General features: G+C 43.7%; 1 protein-coding gene across 2 annotated transcripts; it reads right to left on the bottom strand.

Annotated features, from left to right (window-relative positions):
* Positions 1-1197: 1197 nt before the first annotated feature.
* On the bottom strand, positions 1198-13358 carry CCDC90B (coiled-coil domain containing 90B). 2 transcript variants are annotated; one of them, XM_056327256.1, is made up of 9 exons: positions 13228-13358; positions 11353-11472; positions 7980-8083; positions 5595-5696; positions 4886-4927; positions 4735-4806; positions 4599-4652; positions 3692-3806; positions 1198-2518 (listed from the first exon to the last, which is right to left on the bottom strand). In XM_056327256.1, exons 1-9 carry the CDS (start codon positions 13328-13330, stop codon positions 2463-2465), a joined length of 768 nt encoding a protein of 255 aa, XP_056183231.1. In that variant the 5' UTR covers positions 13331-13358; the 3' UTR covers positions 1198-2462. The 2 variants fall into 2 exon arrangements, with proteins under 2 accessions (XP_056183231.1, XP_056183232.1); XM_056327257.1 differs by lacking the exons at positions 7980-8083; positions 13228-13358 and having other exon boundaries at positions 11353-11467.
* Positions 13359-13714: the final 356 nt, after the last annotated feature.

Raw genomic sequence — 13714 nt, 5'->3', positions numbered from 1 at the left:
CGGCTGCAGAGAGGGGCCAGGCCCCTTCATTTTCACCTTCAGGTCGTTCCCAAATGAGCCAGGAAGCGACGCCTTCCTGAGGTGCCAGATGAACTGCAGCACTGGGCCCCCCCTGCCCCGAGTCCAGCTTGGGGCTGCAGGGTTCACCAGGTCATGGGGCACCTTGTGGTTAGACACGGCAAGCCCCACCTCTCCTCCACGCCTAAACACATTTCACGACTTCACGTATGAAGACTTTTCTCTCGTTCGTGTGCTGTTACGAAGTTCCTTTTCCTGGGGAACCCTTGTTGCGTGTAGTATTTTGAGTTTTCATTTCACTAACAAATCTGTGCACTGAAAGGCTAATTTTCTTAGTGTTTGAGTGCTGAGCTGTCCTCCCCTTAGTTACCGAAGGAAACGACCTCCGAGAATTTCAAAGCTCCTGCCTCCAGCGCTTTTGTGCACAGACGGAGGGAGAGCCATGCTGACCAACAGCTGAGGCCTTGTATTAGAGCTGAAGAGGAGAAATTTAGTCTCCAGGGCCCACTTCGGTGTGTGGGATGGCAGTGGTGAGAAGATGCAGCAGATAAGCCATTTCCCACCTCACCCCTGGTGCTGAACTCTCATGTAGGAACAGTGCACAGGGTCAACCAGTCACTCCACATCCAAAGAGCAACAGACCCAAGTCTGATGAGGAGCGGCTGAGGGAACTGGGGGTGTTTATCCTGGAGAGGAGGAGGCTGAGAGGGGAACCTTAACACTCTCTACAGCTGCCTGACAGGAGGCTGTAGGCAGGTGGGGGTCAGTCTCTTCTCCCAAGTGACAGGACAAGAGGAAAAGGCTGCAAGTTGCAGCAGGGGAGGTTTAGATTGGATAGCAGGAAAAAATTCTTTCACTAAAAGTGTGGTCAAGCACTGGAACAGGCTGCCCAGGGAGGTGGTTGAGTCCCCAGCCCCAGATGTAGATGTGATGTGTTAGGTTAATGGCTGGACCTCGTCTTGAAGGTGTTTCCCCATCTAAATTCTGTGATTCTTAAAACCTCAGGAATGGTTACAGCTTGCAAGAGGACGGATCTGTGCGTGAACAGTTATGACAGACACAGGTGGCTGCCTGCTGAGATCCTGGCTGCCAGCACCCATAGCTCCCAACACACTGCAGCGTGCCTGTTGTAAAAGCCACACTTACAGCCTGGTCATCTCTATTCATGTCTCTCAGATAGACAGCAAATAAGAAATTAATTTTATTTTCCTAAACAAAGATGATAAATAATTTAACACACAATATAAGAATTAGCAGGATAGCAGCAAGTTCAACTACAAACAGAATAAAACTGCAATAAAAAAAAGTTGCCACTAATCAGTACTACGTTCTCTTTCACCCATAAAGGACCTACTCAAAAGTTTAATCCAAGAAGATTTTTCTTAAAATTATCATTTTGTTAGAAGAATCAAACCAGGCATATGCATTTTGTACTCAACAAGATGTGACTGCTTCAGTTTTGGAAGGCATCCACCTGTGATGTCCCATCTCTGCAACAGGAGTTGTGAAGTCCTTGCAGAAGGCAAAGGGGCCACCACCAGAAGTTGGCAGCGCCAGCGTGTCCCATGGTTACAGAACAGTCCGGAGGAGGGTGGAGATGGGAGGAGGATGATCACCACCACGCTGGCACCACTGAGATGCTGAGTATTTCCATGTTACAAGCCAGATCCTATGCCCAGAAAATATGTGAGGGTTTATTGGAAATACTCTGCACTGCTTGAGGGGAGGAGTTAAGAGCCCTTATCTGTCCCAGGGCTATACACAGTTGCTGAGAGTGGAGGCATTTCCCCTTGGAATGACAAAGACAGAGAAGTTCTCCCATTCTGTTGACCTCTGGGGTTATGGAAATTGCAAGAGATACTAAAAAAATAAATCTATGGAGACATTTTAGTTCTGCATGAGATTTTAAATTTATGTAAACCAGTTCTCAAGAAAAAGGATTCTTTAATAAAGACCTTGGAGTGTGCGTTCATATCTAAATAAAAAAAACAGATTAATTTACTTGGATCTGAGTAGATCTGTAGGAATCTGGCATTAGTATTCCCAGTATGGGAATACTAACTTGGGAACAGTATTCCCATTTCACAGGCATATCAGATCTTTAATATTCCATTTTGAAGAGGAGCTGAGAGTAAGAGTGTTCCACAAAGAAAACAAAATTAATTCTAAAACACATTAGGAAACACTTTGATTGAGCATAAGAAGTCCTTTGAAATAAATACAGTATTCAGTAGGGGACAACAAAATATTACCATTTGCCCACTCCTCCCCACAATTATTTTGCTCCTTAGTGTTGTGTATTCAGAAAACATTTTTAGTGCACAGTAAAAATATCAAAACAAAAAGGGTCCAAGGTTATCTACAGCGCAAACATGATCGTCAAACTGGTGTTGCCTGGGTGGCCTTTTCTCCATCTGTATTCGAGGCAGCCATTCCATTTTGATCTATTTCCAAAACCTGTAAAAGCCCAGCGCTATTGCTAAGCAAGTGAATACGGAAGCTGTTAAAAAAAAAAAAAAAGGAAATAATTAGCTGCATGCTCAATTGTATCATCTTCTACATACAGGAAATTAACTGCAAACAGATGGAGGAACGGTAACAGCTCTAGAGTAGAGCCTCCTAAACTTCCTGAATTGCTGCAGGTGTGACAGAATAATTTTAGAAGATGATGACTTGTCTTTGATGTAGCCCCCTGCACAGTAGCACTGCCCAGGCGGCAGGATGGGAGGTCGAATTCAGCAGCCTGAGGACTTGTGTTTTCAGGGACACATCTGAGTAACCGCACGGGATAACAGAGCTCAACAGGCTACAGCAGCTTTCCCTGTCGTCACCCATCTATTGGAAACTGTATTACAGGAGAGATGGCTGTACCAGGTCTTCCATCAGATATAATTAAAATAATTTCCCACAGGACAAAGTGACAATGCACCAACAATACACGTACCCGATGCTACAGCAGGGTATGCAGGCAGCACCTCCGAAGCCCGAGGAGTTGCCTTTCAGATTTGTTAAACTGTTGTTTCAGTTGGTGTTACAATAAAGCTAATTATGTTTCCCTTCGAACTTGTTCTCACTTCCAAATATAATGCGTTACTCTCTTTTTCCAGCTTGATACAATAAAAAATCTCACTGGTTATGTATATATTGAGGAGACAACCTCAAGTCAGACTGAGTATGTGTTCTGCTTGAGAGGGGAAGTACAAGCACTGCCACACTGAAACTGTGTGTCTGCGGAGGACCGAACCGGAGGCAGAACTGGTCACGCTCAGACTAGTCCTGAATGGCAGCTAACTGCCAGGGAAACTTAAATAACCTCGGGAGAACTTCGGTACCAACTCCGCCACAGAAATGGCTGCCCTGCAGCAAGCGGAGGTACTGTCAGACCGGATAAGGTATTCAGGGTTTTTGTTTTTCTTAAAAATCACGTCCATATTTGTCCTAATCCACGTTCTGGGCACAATCCTAGTCCAACTGCAGCAGTGTCTGCACGCTCCCATCTCTTGTGTGTTCCCTGTCACGTTTCTTCCAGTTGTGGGAAGCGGTGTGAGTCTGCCATCCCAGCTGTCTGCTGCCGCACAACAGACCGTCTGAGTTCACTTAGCACATACTCTTGAATAAAATTTTATACACCCAAAATACAATACTGGTACTCACCTCCTTGCCTACCACATACCTGCCAAATAACGTATTGTATCGAGCTTATTCGATTCCATGAGAGTTTTTAAGGAAGCTATTTCAGTGTCGATTTTATTACTGATTTCTGAGATGACGCTGTTGGTACTAGAATCCTGAAAAAATTACAAGATAGCATATATTTGACAATGATCTCTCGCTCTTTCAGCTTTGCAAAGCCAAACACAAATACCACTCTACCAGCAACAAGAAAGAAACAATATTCCAATCTATCTCTGAAGTAAAATACATAACTGGTAAGAAAACTTGGAAGATACAGAACAGCATTTAATACAATCCAGGAAGAATACTGAAGCAAGAGACAGAAAAAACTCGGATCACACGGACTTTTGTCTCCGATACGCCAGTGCCTCCTAAAGGAGGCATTCATAGACACTGAACCTGCATTTTTGCAAAAGGAAGGTTTAAGCATTCACAAGCCCTATCCAGGAAAGGAAGGAGGTGCTGAAGATGAGACAGGTCCATCTTCAGCCTCTTACAATTCAGCACCCACTAGCAGGTTTGACAACTTCCAGCCCTTGAAATCCTTGTCTGGCTGTAGACACCCGAACCACCGGCCCCCTACCCCCAACCCCCCCCTACAGCTGGTCAGCACATCTGTTAACACCGGGAAGGGTGGCATGACAGCGCGCATCCCGCCTCCGACAGCCTGCACATATGATACCCGGGAAGCGAGAGACAAGGCTCGTGTGCCTCCTCCTGCCTGAACGGCGTTCAGCGCGCATCTCCCAGGCATCGGCAATTGACACGTACAACAGGTATGATGACACAGCCCAGCCTTTTGCTTCACCATATGCAAGAGCCTACTAACTTTGGCGAAAGTTTGGGGGTTACTAACATGCAATGCATAACTGCTCAGTATGAAACGAGCTTTGTTCAGTACTTACTTTTTTATGAAACTCTGTAGTTGCTTCCATCAGTTTCCTCTCCTGATCTGTAAACTGCAACAAAAGATAAATTACAATTGTAGTAACAGAAAACAAGCCACAGAACTAATAAGGGTGTCTTCATAGACCAGCTTACCATATCCGTCACTCTGCTCCTTTCCAGGTTTATGTCTAGCTTGCTGTCAGCTCGGATTTTACCGGTTTCATTCTTTAAAGCAAATAAAGATTATGAAAATAACTATTTACCCTCCCTAACCGGAGCACATAGGTACCTGCTGTTTACTTACCATTAGCTGCTGTTTAACTTGATCTAATTCAATTTTCATTTTCTAGAGTGCAGAGGAGAAAAAAAATAAAAAAATCATGATTTTACAAATTCAGAAAACTGCTGACCAAGTTAATCAGTCATGTAAGTGTTACCACCACATGCATGCAATTATTCTTCCATTATTTTTCTCCCAGTGGGGCAATTTGTTCTTTATTAAATATCCTAACTGGTGTGTTCAGTTTGTAAAGCCATATATAATATGCTGGGAATTTTGCTGAAAATAAAGGGATTATATTGTAACGATGATGACCTTGTTATTCTGAGACTAATGACAGCAAGAAAATACTAAAATGCTATCAAGCAAAAGCAAAACATGTCTCAATCACCAGTTTTATTAAATTGTTGCACAGAAACATCTGACTACTCTCCCGGCACTGTATGGTTAATGGTGACAAGACTGTACCAGAATCACCATTAAATAAAATTACAGAAGATGATTTTAAGACACGTAGATTTTTTTTTGTTTGTTTATAGAAGAACTGAGTGAGTTTTATGAGGTGAAGTATATTTTTATGGGATCACAGAAGTTGTAACCTACAAACACTTCAACTGATAAAAAGTAACCAGAATTACTTTTACCTTCATATTTTGTTCCACAAAAACATGTGACAGATATAACCCAACATATATTACAATTTAGCTGCTTAATTAACAATATTTATTAGTACCTCGTTCTCTGCTCTCAAGTTTGCAAATTCACTTTTCTCCAGGATGACCATATCTTTTCGAATGGAGTCCAAATGTGCCATTATTTGCTGTAAAGTTATTTCCTTAGAAACAATAAAACATGCCATTGATTAAGCTGCATACTTTCTGGCAAGTACAGTAAAGATATTTAGGTCTGAAATCATGAAATTAGCTACTGCAAAGCACAAAAATAAGGAGAGCCTCCAACAAGAAAGTGACAAAACCACAGAACTTTATAGCCGCAATTGGTTTGAAAGATGATGTTTTGGCTTTGTGCTTTTCCTGTTGCTTTAATACACTACCTCTGAATTTAAGCAAAGCAGCCAGATGTGTTAGCCCAAGTAGCTGTGAAATGAAATAGACCTGAAACTACAGGTTAATCCTTCATTGCCTTACATTTCCAAAGAATGCTCACAGCCCATCAAGCAGTAATTGCTGGTTTGAACCCAGTTGCTAAGGTAACACTTCCATTTCTTGCCCGCAAAGTCATTAAAAGCCAAACACTTAATGATACAAGTATCACACTGTCCTCTCCGTGTTGAACTCTGACAGATACTAAACAGCACCGAAAAAAGCCTTCCTGGTGTTTGGGCTAACAAGTTCAGAATTCATTTGCTATTTATAAACTACAGAGTAAAAAAAAACTTAAGAAAAGACAGGAAGAAGCTTTAAATTTTAGAATCTTGAAAGCAATACTCCTTCAGTTCGCATAAGGAAGCGACGCTACTATTTAGCATGGAAAATGACATATCTCTGTGGGATTCTGCTTTTAAAGCTGAGAGCCAGCAAAAGGAGGAGCTCTCCTTCAGATTACAAGCAAACACCATTTCTCGGATCCCATGTTCAACTAAATTTGTTAAAATATGCCCTGACCCAACTACCACTGACATCTGACTGCTTTGTTGAACACAATGAAGTTTTTACAACTCCTGGGAAAACTTCAGTTGCATTTACACTGAGGAGCTGATTCGCTTCATCCCATCTTAAAACACTCAGTTTCAATCCTGACTACACTATAAAAAACAGCGTTTCTGCCTAACGCAATTCCATGCAAATTATATCTGCGATACTTTCTTTACACATACTAGAATTTCCAAAAAGAAAGGTTTCCGTTTGATAAAAAACAAGACGTAAGTTCTTGTCTTCTGTGATTTATAGGGAAAAAAAGTTACACAACTTTTATTAAGAATAAATGCCAGTAAGATAAAAATCTGTTGGAAGTAAGGCTCAGCAGTTTAAATAAAATAGCAATGAATGTCTAATTGCATTAACTCACTGAAGAAGAATGGCATGTAATTTCAACTTGCACAGCCTTCCTGAGTAATTATTAAAACCATTACTGTGCATCAGAGCTTTATTATCCTGGCCCAGATGTCTAGCCTACAAGGAAAAGTAAAGTTATTTTTATTTTGGCAATTTGTTAAAAGGAAACTTCTCACCACCTCTATTACCAGCAGGAAAACCAGCCACACTACTCAACCGACTCACCGCCTCCAGATATGTCCACAAACGTGAACGTCTAAGTGAAGGAGACGCCTCAATGCTTTGCTCGAGCACAGGCCGAGGTGCTGAGCTGACCAGCGCAGACTTACACCAACAGCTCCATCATTCGGAGCCCACCTTCTGTCCTCCTGGGCACGTGATCCACCACAGATGACACCCAGATGGCTAAAACCTCTTCCTCCTAAATGAAGGTGGCTCTGTCCACCCCACCTGGTGGGAACAGTTCCTGGCCTTGGACTTCCACATTGTGCCCAGCTCAGGGAGACCGACAGCTGGCAGAGGTCAAAATCAAACCGTGGTGGCTTTGCACAGCTGCGTGGTGGTGCGCACACCCCAGCCGCATTTAGCTCTTACTACAGGTGTAGCTTTAGTGACTGAAACGCAGAGTAAAACTGTGAAATCGTTTTAATGGTAGGTTTTAATTTATGAATAGAAAAATAGGACAAATACAGCGTACCTCCGAAGAGAGCTGACATTGTTACTGAAGTTCAATAAAAACACCAACAGTTTTCTGGTATTTTAGGTGGCCTTGTTATCCCTCGGGAACCCCTCCTCGAACCTCTCTTTGCCCTCAAGCACTGTAAAGCACAGTTAAAAGTTTGGTCTCACCTGAGAGCTTTTCAGCAGTAAAGCCATCCCTGCATCACATTTATATATGCTGGCTGCATTTGGAAAACATTCCTGTGAGATGGAAGGTTTAAGATACTACTATTCTTAACACCACCTTGAAACTTAGGAAAACCTATCTCAGTGAAGTGATTCTAGTGCTATAGTAGAGTTGCTCTCTAGTCATTTAAATATGCAAATACGAGCTGTTAATAATTACACAACGCTGTATATGTACACCATAGATTACTTTTTACCTGCTGAGCCTGCGTAACCATATCCTTATAGACTGTGTCTAAGCTGACGTTTGACAGGGTTATTAATGCTGATACGATGGTCTCCGCTTGTTCCTTCCCAAAGCCTGGAAGACAGTTGAAGGATGCCAAGTTAAGGCGGTATTAGAACGCTCAAAGAAGAGGAGAGCGAGAGGTACATAATAAACTGGGACACCCAAGTGCTGTACCTAACTACAGTGGCAAATGGGAAGTCACACAATTACTGAAAAGTGACAGCGAGAAGCCAGTCACTGTGACTTTTACCTAGAAAAACCAGACCTAATGACGCAGAAATCCGAAGCACGTTAACTTTTAACATACCGAAATACTCTATGCATGCAGCCACCAGGACCAAATTTCTGTACAATCTTTAACTGTTCATGCTTATAAAAAAATATTCAGCAAAATTTAAATTTATAATGAACTTCCACAAATTCTGTTAAAAATCTAACTTACTTCGAGCTACAAAGCATGTATCCTGTAAAATAATACAATTGAAAGGTAAGTCTGCTTACACTGAAAACGTTCTGCACAGATAGGGAAACACACAAAACTGATTTTAAAACTGCTGCATCCATTGCATGCAGAATGAAGTCAAACTGGGAGTTTTGCTTTCTGGTGATAAAAACTACACTGTATCCATAGCATGGTGCCATTTGGAAGTGTTAAAGATGATGTGTAGTGAATAGCGAAAAACATCCCCAGCTGTACCTGATCTAGTGCTGAGAGCTTCTGCCCTAAAGATTTATTTCCAGCCATCTCACTGACATGTATTTCAATTGGCCCATTTTACAAAGTGGGATCAATTAACATTTTGTTGAAAATGCTTTAAAGGCAAACCCCTTAGAGAAATATGCCACTGCTCCCTTCTAAAATACTGGTATTGTCAAGCTGCACTATGGGTTTACACTACTTAGAAAAGCTATGCATGCTTTATGACAGTTTCCTGCCACTAAGGGGTGTGATAATACTGCTTCGGTTCCTCTGAATTTTCAGGGTTACTAAGGTTTTTGCCAATTCATCATTTTATTCTTCCTTTATAGCAGGAACATCCTTGTTGCATGCAAATTTTGAAAAATGTGGAGTTCATATATGCAAGAGAATGGAGCCTGAAAACCATCTGCAGCAAGTTTGAGAAAAATTAAATGCCTCTCGCTTTTGTGATTATGTATAGGTTTTACCTAAAGAGCCCTGTCACTGTAGTACTAAAGTATTTGTAGAAGTTATGGAACAGATTAAACTGAGTAATAACACTGTGTGCCCGCACCAGACAGATTTCACCCCATGAGTTCTAAAGGAACTTTGAAGAAGAAATAGCTGAATTAGTCCTGGGGACAAGTAACATTTCACAGCCTACCTTAGTTACCCAAGGACTGGAAAATGGCAAATACTGGAACTGCTTTTAAAACCTGGCATTGAAGAGATGTAGGGAGCTACAGACTGATAAGCTTGACATGCATGAAAAAAAATAAACATTGTTAGTAGACTATTAGGAGTCTTCTAATTACTAACATATTATTATTAGACCCAAGTAGTAAAAAGAAATCCTAACCTGTCACTTAGGAGAAAGATTTTGGGATTTTAAAAGATAGTTGCTAGTCCGATCAAAATATCAGCTCAATGCTTAGTGGGGATCAATAAAGCAAACCAAACCCTTAGGAATTCCTAAGAAAAGAAGCAGAGAACAAAACAGATGGAACATTATGCTGCTCTTCAAATCCATAAGACATTCAGTTGTCAAGTAATGCCAGCAGCTCTGTTCCCTCCCCTTTGAAACAGGATGTGATAGAAGTGGAAAAGGTTCACAGAAGGGCATCATGAGTGATGAGAAGTATGGAAAAGCTACTGTCCAAGGAAAAGTTCAACATGCTAGGATTCTTCCGTTTGGAAAAGAATGACAGGGGAATATGACAGAAGTTTACATAATCGTGAGTGACATGACAGATCAAATGTTCATTTCCCTCTTTCCACAAAGGAGCTGAGCGGGCATTAACTTAACCTTGTAGAAACCAAATTCTGCATAAACAAAAGGAGTGGATGTCTGAAACTCCATGAGAAAGGATGTTCTGGGTACTAATCAGTTTATAGCGGTTCAGGGACTGAATAAGCTTGTGAAAAGATTTCCACTGAAGGTTACTAAAACTCATGCCTGGCTCAAAACACCTCCAGGGTGAAAACAACTGGACCAGTCACATACATGTGCCCTGTTCTACTACTCCTCTGCAGGCACCGACTCACAGCTCCTGTTGGGAGAGAGAACCCAGGGCTAGATGGACCTTTAACCTGACTTCAGCCCTCACACTCACAAAATAAACGTGCAAGTATTAAGAATGTATCACAGTACTGCCCTGCTGCAAATAGCTGTAGTTAGAAAAAAATCTTATTATTAGCAGACTAGTAGAGGGAACTTCTATTAAAGCTTCATTTTTGCTAGAAAACAGTTTTAAGTGTTACTGTTAATTTACATTTAACTGTGTTACGTTCCTCAGCTGGAAGACACTATATAAACTTGCCGGCAGCTACAAATAAATCTAACATTAACAGTTATTTATACGGTTACAGAATTCAGTGGTTTTGGCTGGGCAGAGTTAATTTTACTCACAGCACCTGCTATGGGGCTCTGTTTTGGATTTGTGCTGCAGTGCTGATAACGCAGGGCTGCTGTAGCTGTGGCCGAGCAGCGCTGACACCGAGCCATGGGCTTTGCTGCCCCTCACCCCACCCCAGCAGCGAGGGGGCTGGGGGGGCACAAGGAGCGGGGAGGGGACACGGCCGGCACAGCTGACCCCCCTGACCCAAGGGATGTTCCATACCATATGGCGTCATGCTCAGCATATAGAGCTGGGGGAAGAAGGAGGAAGGGGGGGACGCAGGGAGTGACGGCGTTTGTCTTCTCAAGTCCCCGTTGCACGTGACGGAGCCCGGCTGCCCTGGGGATGGCTGAGCCCCTGCCTGCCCATGGGAAGCGGTGGGTGAATCCCTTGGGTTGCTTTGCTTGTGTGCGCAGCTTTTGCTTCACCCGTTAAACTGTCTTTATCTCAGCCCAAGAGTTTTCTGACTGTTACACTTCTGATCTCTCCCCCAACCTGCTGGGATGGGGGGAGTGAGCAAGCAGTTGCGTGGGGCTTAGCTGCCAGCCGGGATTAAACCACAACATTCCTTTTTGGCCAGCATGGGGCTCAACAACAGAGGCATCAAAGAGCATCAGCTGCCTTGCCTTCACCAGCCTCCTCAAGAGGCTGCCAAAACATTTTATAACATCAAGTATTGGTACTTGGGAAAACTGATAGCACTCATACTTAATAGTACTTAAACTAGAAGTTTTCCTTTGAATTATTTATCAAATATTACTTACCATGGGCTTCCAGATCCTGCACTAAAGCATGGGTATCAAAAGTTACTTTCCTCTGCTCCAGGGGAGTGATTTCAACTCTTCTGACATCATATGACTTCCTAATGAGCGTGGCAGCAAAACCTGGAAATGACAACACGCGCCTAAACTTAACCTGATTAGTTTATCATGCTATAAGCTAATTTCAATTTCTGTCATCATAGCAAGGCTGCATGGATCTTGCAACAAAAAGCTGGTTCCTTTTGATTGCTTGGTTACAACACATGTTAGAAACCACCAATCCCTTTTCCATAGGAAATTTATATCAGCTAGAACTTGTATATTGATCTTAAGTGTATTCATATAACAAGGAAGCTGTGCTAGACAAGCACCCTGATACAACAAAAATAAAACCACTATAAGCAATTGCTTTCTAATGTTTGAGAAACGCCCAATAATTTTCTTACTTTTAAAAGACCAGCAGTTCTAACACGCTACCAATTTCTGCTGGTTGCAGCTAACATCATTCATTTGGTTCTTCACAGAATCTCTCAGCCTTACTTCTATCACTTCTATCCTTTTCAGCAAGGAGAGTGCCATGTCTGAAGATAAAGCTACAGATTTTTTTTTTAGAAAGCTATGCAAATCTGCTGGTCTGAATGAATTTGTTGGTTCACCAGGAAAGAAACTGGGCAGCAAAGCTATACAGTGTTTGCACCCAATACCTCAGAGGTGGGTATTAAAGATCTACTCAATATTTATTACATTGAGTACCTTCTCACATGATGTCTCACTGCTTCTCCTACTTCATTTCAAGGAGATTTTTCCCTTCATCTTATCTTTGCAGAGCCTTGCATGTTACAGATTCCATTTCGACAGATTCTTTGTTATCTGAAAGGCCCTATTCCTTCTAGATCCACACTTACTCAAAACTTTTTGCACTCCTGGCTCCCTGCCAACAAAATGTTATTCTGTATCTTATCTAGATCTTTACTCAAAAGCTTTGTATCATTTAAACAACAGGGAAATTATATTATGCCACTACTAGATAAATCAATTCACGCGCTACCTTTTATCTACTCTTAAGAACTGGCTACAACCAAATCCAACACAGTATCCAAATCAATGTCTGTACTAGATTTAAAAGGAAAGAAAAATATTTACGTGCATGAACATTGAATGCTATGTACAAATAATTAAAAACAACACTAAACATTCTTTTTCCACTGAGCCATAACAGCTTTTAAACACACACCTCTTTGTCCTCTAAATGTTTTAGTGGATTTTTTTTCGCTGGGCTGAACAACTATATTGCATTCTCTCAGAAAAGATGCTATTAGAGCATGAAGCTTTTGGTTGCCTCCTTTCCCTATGGCTTCACTCCTGTACTCTTGACTGGATGCACGACTGGGCCCAAAGCTGTTTTCAAATCTCACTGATGTTTTCAAAGACCGTACCTGAAGCACCATTTTGTGATGCCTTCCTGCACCCCTCGGCTAACTCCCTTTGCTTCTACCTCTCAATCACTCCCTATCAGTCCCCATATGCTACTCAACCGACTGCTCTTACCCATGTAACTCAGCCCTTCCCTCGGGCTTGTAACTGCCCCAGGAAAGGCATTCTGTGCCCCCTCACACACCGCCTCTGGGACAGGCCTCACGACCGCGCTGAGGCAGAGATCCCAGCTCGCCAAACGCACTGTGCGGCCCCCACTGTACCTCAGCAGACCCCGAGGTTCCCCCAAGCAGCAGGCAGCCCTGTGCCCCCTCCTGCCGCTCAGGCTCCTCATCCCGCGGAGGAACGGGGAGCCGCCCACCCTGTGCGCAGTGCCCAGCGCAGCCCGCTGGAGGGGCTGCCAGCGGGCCAAGGGGCCGAGCACAGCCCTGCGGCGCCTCTCACCTCTCCGAGGAGCCGGAGGCAGCAGGGCCCGGCGCGGGAGCGGGCCCGAGCGGGAGCCACTGACCCAGGCGAGCAGCGCAGCGCTGCGCCCCGCTCCCCTCATGGCAACACCAGCCCGCCGCTTCCGCCGCGCGGCGCCAGCCCTTCCGGTCAGGCCCGCGGGGCATGCTGGGTACTGTAGTCCGCCGAGGGGAAGGGGCCCTGCCTGAGGGCGGCGGCGCTGCGCCGCCATGCGGCGGGGAGGAGGGACAGCGCCCGCCGCGCATGCGCGCTCGGAGGCCTCTAGGGCAGCGCCGCGGGCGCCATCTTGGTTCTGTCGCCCGTCGTGTCTCGTCGTTTATATACTCGAACTGCTGCTAGCAGCCTGGCTGCTTCAGGCCGCGAGCGTTTCTCGTAGCTTGGCTGAGGTGGTTGTGCAGAAGAACCTGATCTGTATCAAATTGGTGTGGGTCGGTTAGGGGCTTAGGGCAGGGAGCGTTATGGTCTG

Source organism: Falco biarmicus, chromosome 2 (genome assembly GCF_023638135.1).
Source record: "Falco biarmicus isolate bFalBia1 chromosome 2, bFalBia1.pri, whole genome shotgun sequence".
NCBI classification, from domain to species: Eukaryota; Metazoa; Chordata; class Aves; order Falconiformes; family Falconidae; genus Falco; species Falco biarmicus.
Note: the sequence above shows the minus strand (reverse complement) of the source record. Positions and strands in the feature narration are given on the sequence as shown.

What these genes read in the sequence shown, in the direction of transcription:
- CCDC90B (XM_056327256.1), bottom strand. Translation starts at nt 13,330, where the DNA reads ATGAGGGGAGCGGGGCGCAGCGCTGCGCTGCTCGCCTGGGTCAGTGGC. An exon ending in GCCTCCGGCTCCTCGGAGAG is followed by an intron (nt 11,473 to 13,227) that starts GTGAGAGGCGCC and finishes TGTCATTTCCAG; the next exon opens with GTTTTGCTGCCACGCTCATT. An exon ending in GGAGCAGAGTGACGGATATG is followed by an intron (nt 4,653 to 4,734) that starts GTAAGCTGGTCT and finishes CTTTTGTTGCAG; the next exon opens with TTTACAGATCAGGAGAGGAA.